The 14084-nt window shown below is 38.6% G+C and overlaps 1 protein-coding gene across 5 annotated transcripts; it reads left to right on the top strand.

Moving 5' to 3' along the window:
• Positions 1–5794: 5794 nt before the first annotated feature.
• Positions 5795–12964, top strand: gpr19 (G protein-coupled receptor 19). 5 transcript variants are annotated; one of them, XM_048549616.1, is made up of 4 exons: positions 5795–6301; positions 6929–7099; positions 10129–10279; positions 11441–12964. In XM_048549616.1, the coding sequence occupies exons 3-4, from the start codon at positions 10206–10208 to the stop codon at positions 12702–12704; spliced, it is 1338 nt and encodes a 445-aa protein (XP_048405573.1). In that variant the 5' UTR covers positions 5795–6301; positions 6929–7099; positions 10129–10205; the 3' UTR covers positions 12705–12964. The 5 variants fall into 5 exon arrangements, with proteins under 5 accessions (XP_048405573.1, XP_048405577.1, XP_048405574.1 ...); XM_048549617.2 differs by lacking the exon at positions 5795–6301 and adding an exon at positions 6524–6758; XM_048549620.1 differs by lacking the exon at positions 10129–10279.
• Positions 12965–14084: the final 1120 nt, after the last annotated feature.

The raw sequence follows: 14084 nt of genomic DNA, 5'->3' as shown, positions 1-14084 counted from the left end.
GGCCATTGGACCAGTGAATCCACGCCAACCCTTCAAAGAGAATCCCTTCTGGACCCAAACCCTACCCTTTCCCGTAACTCTGCATTTCCCATAGCTAATCCATCTAGCTTGCACATCTCTGGACACTATGGGCAATATAGCACGGCTATAACCATAGACTGCAGGAGGAAACTGGAGCTTCCAGAGGAAACCCACATGTCATGGGGAGAAAATGCAAACTTAACAGTGTTAGTCTGACAAAAATTAAAGTATAATTTCGCTGCAACCTTTACACATGCTTTTCCAGTAATGAACAACAATAAAGTGGATCTGAAATGATCAAACTGATTTGTTCATTATCTGGCTGAACTTTGGTTGTCACGTTTCAAAACTAATTACCCATGAAATGAAAATGAGGCAATTAGCACATGGGCTCGTGTCACTCCACATGGAATGTGGTGCATGCGCAGTGGCCATTTTATCAGCTGGTAATTATTCAGCGTAATCACTCTGTCATTTTTCTACCCCCAAAACATTCCAAATTTTGACTAATTTGTATCAAGTGAATCTGAAGTGCACTTCAGAGCCTCCTCACACCATGCATGAAGTACATCAGAAGCTCAAAGTCAAGCTTCCCTGAGCCTTTTAATTATTTTTAATTCTCTAATTTCCCCTTTCACTTTTAAGCATTTGCCTTTTACACTGAATCTTCCTACCAACTAGTTAACTATCAACTGAGGAAAATTGTCCAGCCAAGTCAAAGATCATTGAAAATGCTTCTCTCTATTCCATCCCCCACTCTGGCCAATATTCGATAAGCTTTCACTCATCTCGCACCTTCCAAAATATTTAACAGGTCCTTTACTCAGAACCTTGCCATTTCTACTCCACTGCCATAACTTACAGGGCTCCAGACTCAGACATATACAATATGTCAGAATTGACAAATTATAGAGTCCTTCAATTCTATCCCTTATTGCCATGTTTTACAGTTGCTCACACTCCAAGACTTGTCAACTCTGATTGGAGCTAGTCTTGGAAGCTTGATCACATTGCCTTCATAAACGGGGGAGTTAATGGCCTAGTGGTATTATCACTGGGCTGTTAATCCAGTGATCCAGGTAACATCCTGGGGACAATGGATGGAATTTGAATTCAATAATAATCTTGAATTAAGAGTCTGATGATGACCTTGAATCCTTTGCCAATTGTTGGGAAAACCCATCTGGTTCACTGATGTCCTTAAGGGAAGGATACTGCCACTCATACCTGCGCTGGCCTGCATGTGATTCCAGATCTACAGCAATGTGGTTGACTCTTAACTGCTGTCTGGTCATTTAGGTATGAGCATTAAATACTGGCCTGGCCAATGCCCCCCTTAACCTCTGAACAAAAAGAAAATTCAACCAGATAGCATATGACCATATAGCACATAATTATGCAAATAATATTGCACACAGATTAAAACAGTTGGATTTCCTACATTTGGTTTTTGAATGATAAGTTCTGAGAAAGCAGAGTCCACCAATCAACAAGTGAAGAAGGGAAAAGGAATAATAAAGAGGAGAAACCTTAGATGGGGTAAGGAATTGCATAGACAAAATCAGAAGTATGGAGAACCAGTAACTAATGGTAACTGACATTGTGCTGACAACTTATATTACCAGTGCTACAATTCAGATTCCCCATTATAACCAACAACAATAAAGTAACTCACTTATAATCTTCATAGAACTGGTAGTACTGTATGTTATCCCCTGATATTATATGTGTGTCTTGTATTGCACTCTGTACTCCTTTATCCCTCTGATATTCATGCTGCAGCCAGAGCCCCTGGACTGTATAATGGGCTGTCAGCCTCCCCAGTCTATGCAACTTTTAATAGACCACATTTCTCTGTATCTGTCCTTGTCCACTGGCTTAGTGTGAAAGTGACAACTCTGAGCAGCAAATTTCAAACAAAGCAAACTTACATTTGAGTTTTCATGTATCAAAATTAGTAGACAACAAACGAAGAGATTGCAGAAATAGAACCGGACCCAGGAATGGCATACATAGGGATTCATAGAAATTGAACCCACATGTGTCAGAGTTGGAGAAAAGACTATCTACTGCAAATTTAGTTTTGAAAATAACTCAGGCAACTGCAGTCAAATCAACCTGACATTTATTGTAAGTAAAAACCTGGAGGACACTACAAGAATGGATGCTGAATCACCTGATAAAATCTGAAACTGAAACAGGAAGCCAATGTACTTTATGGGAATGACATCATTTTTGACATATATTACAGAATTCTTGGAAAAGATGCCAAACCTAGTACAAATCAATGAAAATTCATCAGAATTCAGCAAAAAATCCATAGCAGGGATAGTACAGGTGGAGGAGTTCTTTGAAAATGGATGGAAAATGCATATAGTCTAGTAGTGAAATGTCTAGAAAATGTAATATTTTTGCAGGGTATGGTAAATCTCAATTGTTACATTTTGTTTTACTGGATAAGAAAGTACGAAGTTGAGTGAAGTCAAATTTCTGTAGATAGAACTGGATATGCTGGAGTCAGAGACAACACAAGTGTGGAGCTGGAGGAATACAACAGGTCAGGCAGCATCAGAGGAGCAGGAAAATTGATGTTTTGGGTCAGGTACCTTCTTCAGAAATTCAGAATGTTGTCCCATATCCTAAACATATATCCACATCTATGACTATTAATGAAGCTTTTTTGTCAAATTATAAATAGATGGTGTACCCTTCTCTTTAAAACAAATGTTTAGTATCAATAGAAGTAAACTCAGAAAATATTTAAACTTACTGAGTACTAAAATTAGGTAAAGAGAATATCATAACGAACACTACATTTTATGATAATAACAGACAGAGCCCAAATTAATTTGACTGAAAATTAAATATCAGTCTTGCAATGATCAAGTTCTTTCAGACTGCAGGTACACTGTCTCACCTTGATATTCATATCATTAACAACATCTGATGTGACACCACGTTCAGAAAGTAATCTGATGTCTCTTCAAATTTACAGCTGTGGTTAAGTCCAAGCTGTAGTCAACCATATTCTAAAAATGAGATAGCAAGGTAAAGAGTTGGATGCACACAGCAGACCAAGCAGCATCAGAGGAGCAGGAAGGCTGACGTTTTGGGCCTACAGATTTCTGAAGAAGGGTCTAGGCCTGAAACATCAGCCTTCCTGCTCCTCTGATGCATCTTGGCCTGTTGAGTTCATCCAGCTCATTGCCTTGTTATCTCAGATTCTCCAGCATCTACAGTTCCTACTGTCTCTGAAACAATACTCTAAAAATTGTTAGGTTGACCAGTAAACTATATGGACACCTCAAAGATTTCTCATGGAATTCTGCATAATGTTATAAGAAAAGAATTGCTGCTGTTTTTACTTTCCTATTCATTAAGGGCTACCTGAGGAAAGTTGTTAATGGGTAGTGTGTTTATTAATCAATGAATAGCTTCCTTATTTAATGAATTAAAGGTGATTCGTTCATTACTTAGTCTGTAGAAGAATCACCCCTCAGTAATGTGCAGTATTGTTTGTCTCCCTTCTCAAGTGCACAGGGACTACACACTAAAGTTGTAATGGCAGGGCCCGGCTCCACAGGAGATTAAACCTTTCCTGAACCTATTAAGCAAGAACTATTCTTGCTAAAGTAATATAAAACATGCTATTCAACAGATGGGGTTTGTCATAATGAACTTGTTAGTGGCTTCCAGTGTTACCTGCTCCTTGATCCAAGGGAAGTCTGTTGGTCAATTTTGCTCAAGAGTGTTCTTCCATGTCAACCAAGATGGAGCATGTAATGATGGTAAGTACAGCAGGGACGGTTTTAACCAGCTTTTGATTTTTCATCAGTTGGCAGGTGAATGTTTAGGGGCATGATGTTTGCCAGAACTGGAAGCCAGAGAAAGGATGTTGAGGGGAATTATCCAATTATGGCCATTAGTAGCATTATAATGGCAGTTTATTTGGACCTGAATAAGGCTTTTAAGGTTTGTGTAAAATTGGTTTCTAGAAGCTAAAAAGTTTAATTGCTCTGAGGCTGAAATTAATTTTCATATTCAAACCATGTGTATGGAATTCAAATCCGAGTGAAATTCCACAAAAAAACAGAAAATCAAATAAAATAAACTGCATATTTTACACAAAAAAAACAAACTAATAGTGAGTTTTTGCTGTATTGCACCTATCAAACATAACATATTTAAACCACTAGTGTTAAAATTTGACAATGAAACCATGGAAAAATAAATTATTGCTGTTTTATCTCAACATTTCTGCATGTTCTGTAATTCAGGAGCTGAGGGCTAAGCCTTAAACGTGTAAAAAAATACTTAACTACGTTGAGGAAATCACAAAAATATCGCCTGCAAAGATGCAAAACAAACAATGATTTAAGAGGTAACTGAATTTGGGAAAAGGCTGAAGTGAAATAATTTAATTTTATAAGCAGAAACAAGTGCGAGGCCCGTTCCTGTGCCTGTACTGCACTGCTCTCATCCCCAGTACAGACTGGAGTCCTATGGTGACCATCAGCTTGGAGACGGTGCCATAGCAACAAAAACGTCATTGTAACTAGGGCGCTAGTCATCCGGTAATGGGAACGAACGCTCAAATTAATGCACCTTTACAAGTATTCTTCATGCGAAATTGACTTAAAGTCCTCTCATGTTAAGAAAACTGAAAGTAAATGAAAGTACTGTGGGAAAACAATATATTCTTAAAAGCCCATTGGGCATTTTGTGGACACTGTTCATCGAATGATGCACGAACAAATATCAAGTGTGTACACTATGCCATGGTTGTATGCCATGTTCGCAAATATAATTTGGTCCTGTCCTTTACTTGGGTATCGCTGATGTTATGTTTAATTGGAAATCTTTTAGGAGGCTGCAAACTATGGATCTCCTATTTGATGAATTACCACATCTTACAGCTCAAATAAAAACGTTACATTCCACTGGTAATTTTGACCAGACAACAGCAATTAATGTTCTTATCTATTTCAGAGAACTCAAAGTAATAATCTGTAAGTAGATTGATTGGAGTTCTAGAGTTCGCGTAGCTTGAAATAAAAAGCATGGGCGTACACCACGCTTTTCGGCAGCTTGGGATGCCCCAAAGTGAGGTTTTACTGTACTGCATCTGTCAAAAAACGTAACATGTTTATACCGTCAGTTTTAAAACTTTGACAATGAAACAGTAGAAAAAAACAAATTAGTTCTGCTTTATCTCAACATTTCTGCATGTTCTATAATCCAGGAGCTGTGGGCTGCACCTTAGTTTTATTTAAAGTACTTAAATACATTCAGAAGGTTACAAAAATATTGCCCACAATAATGTGAAACAAACGTTGATTTAAAAGGTAACTGAATTTAGGGAAAGTGTCATCATTGCTGTCGCGAAAACGCTAGGACAGTTCAGCGCCATGTGTTCATACAAACCGTTCGGAATATTGGCCGAAGACCGCCATTACCCAGAACATGGAAGAAAGCCCCATACTCTTGTTCTGAGTAGAGTCATGGGTCATTTTGACCATCACGTAAGCGGGCGGACAGTATTACAGAGATGGAGAGAAGTGCGCGAGGTTGACTAGGGGTGATCCACTTTCTAGGGTGAGGCTTGAGTCCTTTAATCCCTGGTTCGGAGGTGAAGATGCTCGGACTAAGCCAAACTCTCACATTGCTATGAAGCGATTTGGTCCTTTGTTCTGTACTGCAGTTTGAAATTTCCCCAGGCTCTACATGAGCAGAACTAATCTTTTTTTTTTACCTGGGTTCATTTGGCTAACTTTATTGCTTTGAGATGTTTCATGAATAAAAAAACGAAAAAAGTGAGCGTCTGGGGGGACGACAGTGCCAAATGAAATGAGCTCTCCGTGGTCCTGAACGTCCTACGTATTTGAGAATCTTACCATTTCCAATAATCAGGAGAAATGCTAGCATAATTTCGATGTACAGTTGAAATATTGCATGTAGAAGATGGAAAGGTTTTGTCGCGAGGAATCCTGGCCGTGTCGGGTTGTTTTTTTTGAATGAGTAAGCCGTATTTCTGTAACATTTAGAAAATGGGTTTCAAGAATTTCGCAGATCACATGACAATCTCTCCACGTGATCGTTTCTTCGCCAGAGGGGAAAAAAACTCGATGCTTTGACCAGAATACCCCGACATTTTGTTTCTGTCCCGGGTGAATAGACCCAGCTGTATCCGATAACCCCTGAAGCAGTTGTCTCTGAGCTGAATGCCCAATGCACGTCGGAGGAATTAGTCAGCCACGCTCGCTGGCTGATGGAACAGAGGGTTCGTACAAACAACTGAATCCCGGCATATTTCTATAATTGAACTTATTTTACGAGAGTGCTAGAAATCCTTATGCAGCAAAGAGGCCGGTCGGTTTTGCAGAAAAAAATAATTTGACAAAATCAATGAGTGGTTTTGCATTCTTTTAAAATTGTGGATGAAATGTGAATGGATTTCTGTTTGATGGGATTATTTCACCGTGCACAGAATTCACAAAAGGCAATTCTTCAGGCACGATGGGGTCTTTATGCCCATGAGATGTCTGAAGAGTAGCAGTCAGTTCGGGTGACATATTACTAGAAAGGCTGGAAACGGTTAACAGTCACTGCGGATCGGAGGTTACCGGGTTGGGTTTGATTTCCCAAATCCTGTGCGCAGTTTCTCGATCAGTGTTGTACTTTCTCACAGGAAGAACGTGACCTCAGAGTTATAATTCCAACTGGCATAAGAAAATGTAGTAAGCTATCGTTTTCCTACCTAGTCCTGCATCCGATGTTATGTCTCTCCTGGGTTTGTTTGCACGACAGAAAGGATTCTAGGTGATGAAAGTGGTTTCCAGTGGCAAGACTGGCCAAGCTAAAGAGGATTCCTGTACTCTGATATTCAGTACTTCTTTTCTTTTTCTAGCCTTCCTCCATCAGTGGCCGAAACAGTAGAGAAAAGGCAGAGAGCTTTGTCGATGAATTTGCAATGAATCTGTTTCATCAGACGCACAAAGCAGTGGCCAGAATCAAAGCAACTGACTGTCCATATTGTCCAAAGTTAAATTGGCACATTCGGGGCTTGTCAAGTCACCAGGTGAGGCAAATCTTAAGATGAAGTGGAATCGCACCCCTGAGCTGCGGGCTACCTTTCTCAAGCAGTATGCTGCTGGAAAGCCATATAGTTAGTGAATGTGCATATATGATCGCGTTACGTTGGATTGACTGGTCTGATTGCTAATGATTTACTCTGAACAATAACAACGGTGCCAAACTAGCATTCTGCTCCATGCGCGACGTACTTCTCTCCTGCTGCATATTGTTTCTAATAATGCAAAATAAAATTAAATGAACTGACAATACAGCAACCACAAATTGCCTGATTACGAGATCACTGGCGTACCTACGTAACTACCGTCCTACTAGTATTAACACATCACTGTGGTTTGCTTGGATTAAGGACATGGAAGCCTCACGGAAATATATATTACGTTCACCCAGATTAGTGAATTCCATATTGCATATTGATGTTATATGTCAGGGTTTTCCCCTCCACTGCTCGGTGCGATATCCAACTCCAATTGCTCATCACTGAGTTGAGTGCTGTGAGTCCTAGAGTTACTAGTTTTAACCTATGACATTTATCCTACCCCAAGGTTTAACATGAAGTAAAATTCTGGAACAATATTTTCTGCACTATTATGTTATAGCTCAAAACCTTAGATAGTTCTATGAAATCACCTTTCAAACATATTTGCGGTCTGAAAAGCTCAAATTTCTCAAATCTGTCCTTATCACTGAAACCACGGTCACTAGGGAACAGCCGTTGGCTCTTCTTTGCATTAGTTCCTGTGATTAATTGCCCACCCAGTATCTTGGCAACCAGAACTGGACACAGTTCTCAAGCTGCCGCCTGAGCGGTTTCAACATGAATTCTCTCCTACTGGTTTGCTATGTACATCACCATTCTTTGTTGATGTTGCTTTGTATTTGTTGATAAAGGTGATCCTGGAATTCAATAGAAGTCCAAGCTTTTTTGCGCATTTACCTGTTGGTATTTTAACATCACTCGAGAAATAATTGTGTCGCCCGGTTTTTCTTCCTACGTGCCGTATTGGTGCAGGCGAAATTGCAGTGTTAGTGCCACTCAGGTATTCTGTTTCATCTGTTTTGAATACGCCTCCTCCGATTATCCTGCCCCATGTCCTTTGGTTTCGTGCAAGATGACCATTTTGCATTTTGTTCTTTTTTATGTGAGATACTGGCCCACGTTGGAAACGAGAATTGCTCCAACAATGAATGCTGGAGCGACCACTCATTGCTTGCCGAGCACGATCCCTCTGTTTCACTCTGCCCACCAACTTATTATCTATTCCTCCCAAACAAGTTGAGCAGAAAATATCTTGAAACTAACTAGTATTTTTTCGGTGCGGAAGTTTATCAAAAATATTTTGTCGTTCCTCAGTAATCAGAGTCAGTGAGGTTGATCTTGCGGCATCTAGACCTTCTCCAATCACATTGACTGTTGATACTCAGGTTATGTTCAAATTTCTTGCTCATAATCAATTCAATTATTTCATGTAATTCAGATTCATCCGTTTATGTCAAACATTGCTGGTGTAATCTCTTGCGTTCGCCAGCCAAATCCTCACGGTAGGGGGCTCGAGATACAATCGTAGTGTCCCTAGTTTGCGGTAGGAGTCCCGGGTTCTACTCCCAACTATTCCGTGGATGCCTCATTATATGGACAGGTTGTTATAAAGATGATCTTACTTGTAATATTTCACCACGTAAACAAATATTAGACTAAGTGAAGTTTGACTCTGCTCCTAGCCTTTGACCAACGGTCTTGGGCTCTGGGCCAAAAGACCTTGGTTTCAGTCCCATCTGTTTCAGAGTTGTGTTCAACCTCGACTGAACAAGTTGGTTAAAAATATGTATAAAACTACGTTAAAATAATGACTGGAGAAAAGATCGCATCCATGTGGGTAATGATTACCACCAAATTATTACGTTGCAACGCTTCCATAACATAGGATTAGGGATTAATTGTGTCCGATCAAAATCCCAATTAGAGTGATTGATAAGGAGTAAAGTATGACGGCGTAGGTTTGATCTCAAATAGTGTGGTCAGTGTCAGTATGCATGCCAACGCAGGAAATAAATATGAAATCCTAAAAATTTGGAGAATGAGACCAAGTGAGGACGCAGTACAGGAATTAGTGCTAGAGAAATGTTTGAGATTTATGAGTTCCAAAACTGGTGTCTGCGTTCTAATGAAGGGTCTAGGCCGGAAACGTCAGCTTTTGTGCTCCTGAGATGCTGCTTGGCCTGCTGTGTTCATCCAGCCTCACATTTTATTATCTTGGAATTCTCCAGCATCTGCAGTTCCCATCATCTCTGCGTTCTAACGTTGTGTTGTCAGTTCCACAATGTGAAACAAAACATTCGTTAGATACAGAAGAATTGCAACATTTGTAAAAAGGCTCCTGTTATATTATCACTTCTTTACTGATGTAGCCTGATTTCGGATCAGACTCCAATTCCTGCTGCAGCAGACTGCCTGATTTCCGTGTTAAATTCCACTCTGATGGAGTGGCATTTTGCCTGTTGAATTGTTCCAACATTTTAACGCTATCCTCTAAGTATTAAAACACGTTGGGAAAACATTTCAGCAATCGCGTGTGAACGTGTCGATATGGATCTTGGTTGATGTGGAGACTGAGTCACTTATTGTAATTTCGTTCTGATTTCCTCCCGCAGGTCAACATGTATTAATTGAATTATGTAGTTATACCGAGTGCATAATGAGCAGTGATAGTTACCTCTTCTTTAAACTCCTGAATATATATTGCTATGACGTCTGATACGTCAGTTGGACTACGTATTTTATGACGATGCTGCTTAGGTTTGGCATAAATGCAAAATCTGTAATGTGATTTGCATGTACAGTCACTAACAGGGAACGAAGGCACGGAATATAAAACTATCTCCACGAAGCCGCCTAATAATAAAGATGTCGCTCTTAATTACAAGCCAACTTAAAGCCACGTTTTAAAAAGATTTCAATGCCAACAGAACATTTAAAAACGCTGCAAATCTCACTCTTCATATTTTTGATATTAGTTATTAGGTCGAATAATGAGACTAAAATGCAACAACTCCCTGAATGCCAGTAAGGGGGCATCGGGATATACAGAGAGATGTCTTTCGTGAAGAGAAGCAGTGCAGGAGGTATCTGTAATACATGTCCATCAACGTCTCATCCATGTGCAAGGTATTGATGACAGATTTGTGCCTGGAATTTCACAAAATATTTTGAGCTGGATTAACTTGTTGGCCTAATAAGTTGTCAAAGCCGTAATGCCAATACTGCCAAGAGTAATGCAATGAAACAATCTTCTGAAAGTTACCAGTTTCTAATAACTATTAGTCCACAACATTCAGCTAATTGAAAATTTAACTTTCTTTTTCAATGGGACGTGGGCATCGCTGGCTGGGCCAACATTTATTGCCCACCGTTAGTTGCCTTGAGAAGGTGATGAGGAAAAAAAAGCTGCAAATATTTTTTCCTATTACTGTATTCCTCGTAAACTTGCATTTAAAATCAAACAAAGGAAAGATCGAATCAAGGTAAACCAACACATCACAAATATCTTAATCATTTATATAGCGTTGACGTGAATATAGAATGTCTAAAAGTATTTTACAATTTTTTTCGCTATTATGTTGTAGGAAACACAGTAGCCAATTTATGCAGAGGAAACTCTTAAAAATCACAATGTAATAATGAATAGATTATTCATACTTTGTTGTGTTAATTCTGAGGGATAAATAGTGGTCAGGATGGCTGAACAACTCCCCTGCTGTGTTTCGAACTCGTGCCGCGGGATCTTTTCCATTTTTTGCTAACAGGTAGTTGGGATCTTAACATCTCATCTGAAAGTATACAAAACTGACAGTTTATTCTTCCCTCAGTATTCTGCTGCAATTTCAACCTTGATTTTTGTGTCTTGGACACAGAACTCCAAGACGTAGAGGCAAGAATGCCAACTTTCTACAGATATCGGTACTTAAGGATAAGATGTTATCAGTGTTACAATCTATTGATATTGTTGATTTAGAATACAGGAGGCTTTGTTGTCTTGAGAATACTTAGCGTTAATGCGAGGTTTACATTTTAAATTTCAATAATCATATTTGTTTACAAATTCTGTCTAACACTAAATCAGTTTATTGTTTGAAGCTTCTATACGGCATTAGTGATCTGGTGGAAAATTAATAAATCTGTTTTCATTATCTTAACTTACAGCTGAAGTTATTAATTAAATTCAAACTATTGTTCTTAGAAATATATTATAAAATACATTTTGATGTCAAAAGATACTTTTACTTACTCAAGAATAACAAAACAATAATTTCTTCTTCTTGTCCCCAGGAATTGTCTTGTACAAACCATGAATATGGTGTTAGCCGAAAAAATTCTAAATAAGACACACTCCGTTGTAATTCCAGCAACCAAAACTTCAGCCAATTCCAGTGAAATATTAGCCACACTATCAATAGGCACTGGAAGGCATTTTGGAGTCAATGGTCAGGACCAGACAAAAATAAATAACTCCACGTACCAGGAAATTACAACAGGGGAAATCATCGCGGTCACCTTTATTTTTGGAGTGATCTGGCTTATTGCTTTGTTTGGGAACTCTCTCGTTTGCCTTGTAATCCACAGAAGTAGGAGGACACAATCAACTACCAACTACTTTGTAGTGTCCATGGCATGTGCAGATTTGCTCATCAGTGTGGTCAGCACTCCTTTTGTTCTTCTGCACTTTACCACCGGGAAGTGGTTGTTAGGGGATGTTATGTGTAAACTAGTTAGGTACATTCAGTACCTTACTCCAGGTGTCCAGATCTATGTCCTTCTCTCCATCTGCGTGGACAGATTTTACACTATTGTGTATCCTCTCAGTTTCAAAGTGTCCCGGGAGAAAGCCAAAAAGATGATTGCTGCTTCCTGGATTTTTGATGCTGCATTTGTGTCCCCTACTTTGTTTTTCTATGGCACAGAAGGTGGCACCTGTAATTTGTTTCTACCCCAGACCTGGAGTGGTGTTGCCTATGGCACTGTTCATCTGTTGGTGGGATTTCTGATTCCTTCTGTCCTCATCATACTGTTTTACCAAAAAGTAATCAAATACATTTGGAGAATTGGCACAGATGGGAGGACTGTAAGGAGGACAATGAACATTGTACCCAGAACGAAGGTTAAAACAATCAAGATGTTTTTGCTGTTAAATTGCATGTTTTTGTTGTCTTGGTTTCCATTTTATGTGGTTCAGATCTGGCAACCAGATCAGATGGATTACACAAGGTGTTCAGCACTGTTTCTATCTATTGCACTGGTGTCTTTCAGCTCTTCAGCATCTAAGCCCAGCCTCTATTCAATCTTCAATGCTAACTTCAGACGTGGAATGAAGGAGACTTTCTGCATGTCATCAATGAAGTGTTACCGTAGTAATGCATACACCATCACAACTAGTTCCAGAATGGCAAAAAAGAACTATATTGGGATCACAGAGATTCCTGCACCCACCAAAAATGCAACCAAAGATACAATATATGAAACATTTGACAGAGAAGCAAGAGAGAAAAAGCTTGCATGGCCTATAAATTCAAACCCTCCAAATACATTTGTGTAATCAATATAATTCTTTTCATGTTTCCACTGCACCACTGGAAATGTGTTTATCCTTAAATTCATAAATGACAAGGAGGTAACTGATCCTTACTGAAAATCATCCCAATTCAAATTTTCCATCAGAGTGTCCAAAAGTAATTCTAAAAAACTGTTTTAAAAATAATTACAAGTTTGTAAGAGGCCATTTATTGCACACAATGCTGAAACTCCACTGTGATTGTATCAAATATTTAAAATAAATTATAATATTTCTTTAACTTACAGCACTAAGTTCAAAGTGTATGATTCATCCAAGAAAATCCTTAGCAGTGCTTTAATATCTTGGACATGTCATTGAACATCATATGATTTTGAATGATACTCATAACAGAGTGTTTGTAAAATATAATCCATAAACCTTTGCAACATGTCCATTTTGTTCACCTGTTATCTGATGTACATTGCAATGTAAATGTTACTTATTTTGTGACAGAACATGCTATCAGAATACAATAACTAATAACAAATGAACCCGCATAGTAATGGTAACCATTAGAATTATGTATACATAATATCAGTAAGCACTTTTTCTGAAGATCGCAGTTTAGTATTTCATTTGATTGCAGTGGGGCTTTTTTTTAAACACTTCGGGGAAGGATTATCTAGCTGCTAAAATGTTCATACCTGCAACTTCTGGACTGCACTTAATGGAACTGAAAATTTGAACATATACTATCATAGCATGTTTTGGTCAAAATAAACTTTCATTGTATTAGTCAGAAGGCAAATGACATAAGATTTTTAAGAGTTACTTTTTTACTTTCAGAAAAAGGTGATTTTTAGCTGAACTTAATTTTCTTTTATTATTCATTTTATAATAATTCATGATCTGTATTGAGATATTGTATACAGTACAATCCTTTTTCTGCCACCTTGGGCACAATATCAGATTGGCAGTGGCTAGCTCCCCAAAGCATAGGCCCAGGAGGATCAATCACACTGCTGCTGGGAGATGCAAGATTGTGGTTTGTTGACTGCAGAGATCACAATGTTTCTACTAAAGCCAAGTTGTCAAGAAAGTTCAAATTTTATAGATTACAAGAGTAAAGGTAAGAAATTGCACAGAATAGTTAAATTAACTGACAGGACAAAGACAAACTCGTATGAATTGACATTATGTTTCGGAATGACTGATAAAAATTACAGTATTATACAGGATGCATTCAGGCCAACACAAATTTGAGAGCGTACTAAACCCAAGGGACTTGTGCCCAACTTCAACAGATAGTTTCTAAGTGCTTGAAATTTTTGCCATGGGTGGTATAACTCCAGAAGAACCATTTTGAGAATGCCTAATCATTCAAATACACTTCCAACGAACTGTATAAACTTAATGTTCATA

This window comes from Stegostoma tigrinum, chromosome 18 (genome assembly GCF_030684315.1).
Source record: "Stegostoma tigrinum isolate sSteTig4 chromosome 18, sSteTig4.hap1, whole genome shotgun sequence".
Taxonomy (NCBI): domain Eukaryota; kingdom Metazoa; phylum Chordata; class Chondrichthyes; order Orectolobiformes; family Stegostomatidae; genus Stegostoma; species Stegostoma tigrinum.
The sequence above is the reverse complement of the archived record's forward strand: the minus strand, read 5'-3'. Positions and strand labels throughout refer to the sequence as shown.

Bases quoted from the DNA above. Each gene is read 5' to 3' on its own strand.
- gpr19 (XM_048549615.1), top strand. From the start codon at position 10,478: ATGGGACGTGGGCATCGCTGGCTGGGCCAACATTTATTGCCCACCGTT. The intron at 10,636-11,440 runs GTAAACCAACAC...TCTTGTCCCCAG, and splicing joins AAAGGAAAGATCGAATCAAG to GAATTGTCTTGTACAAACCA.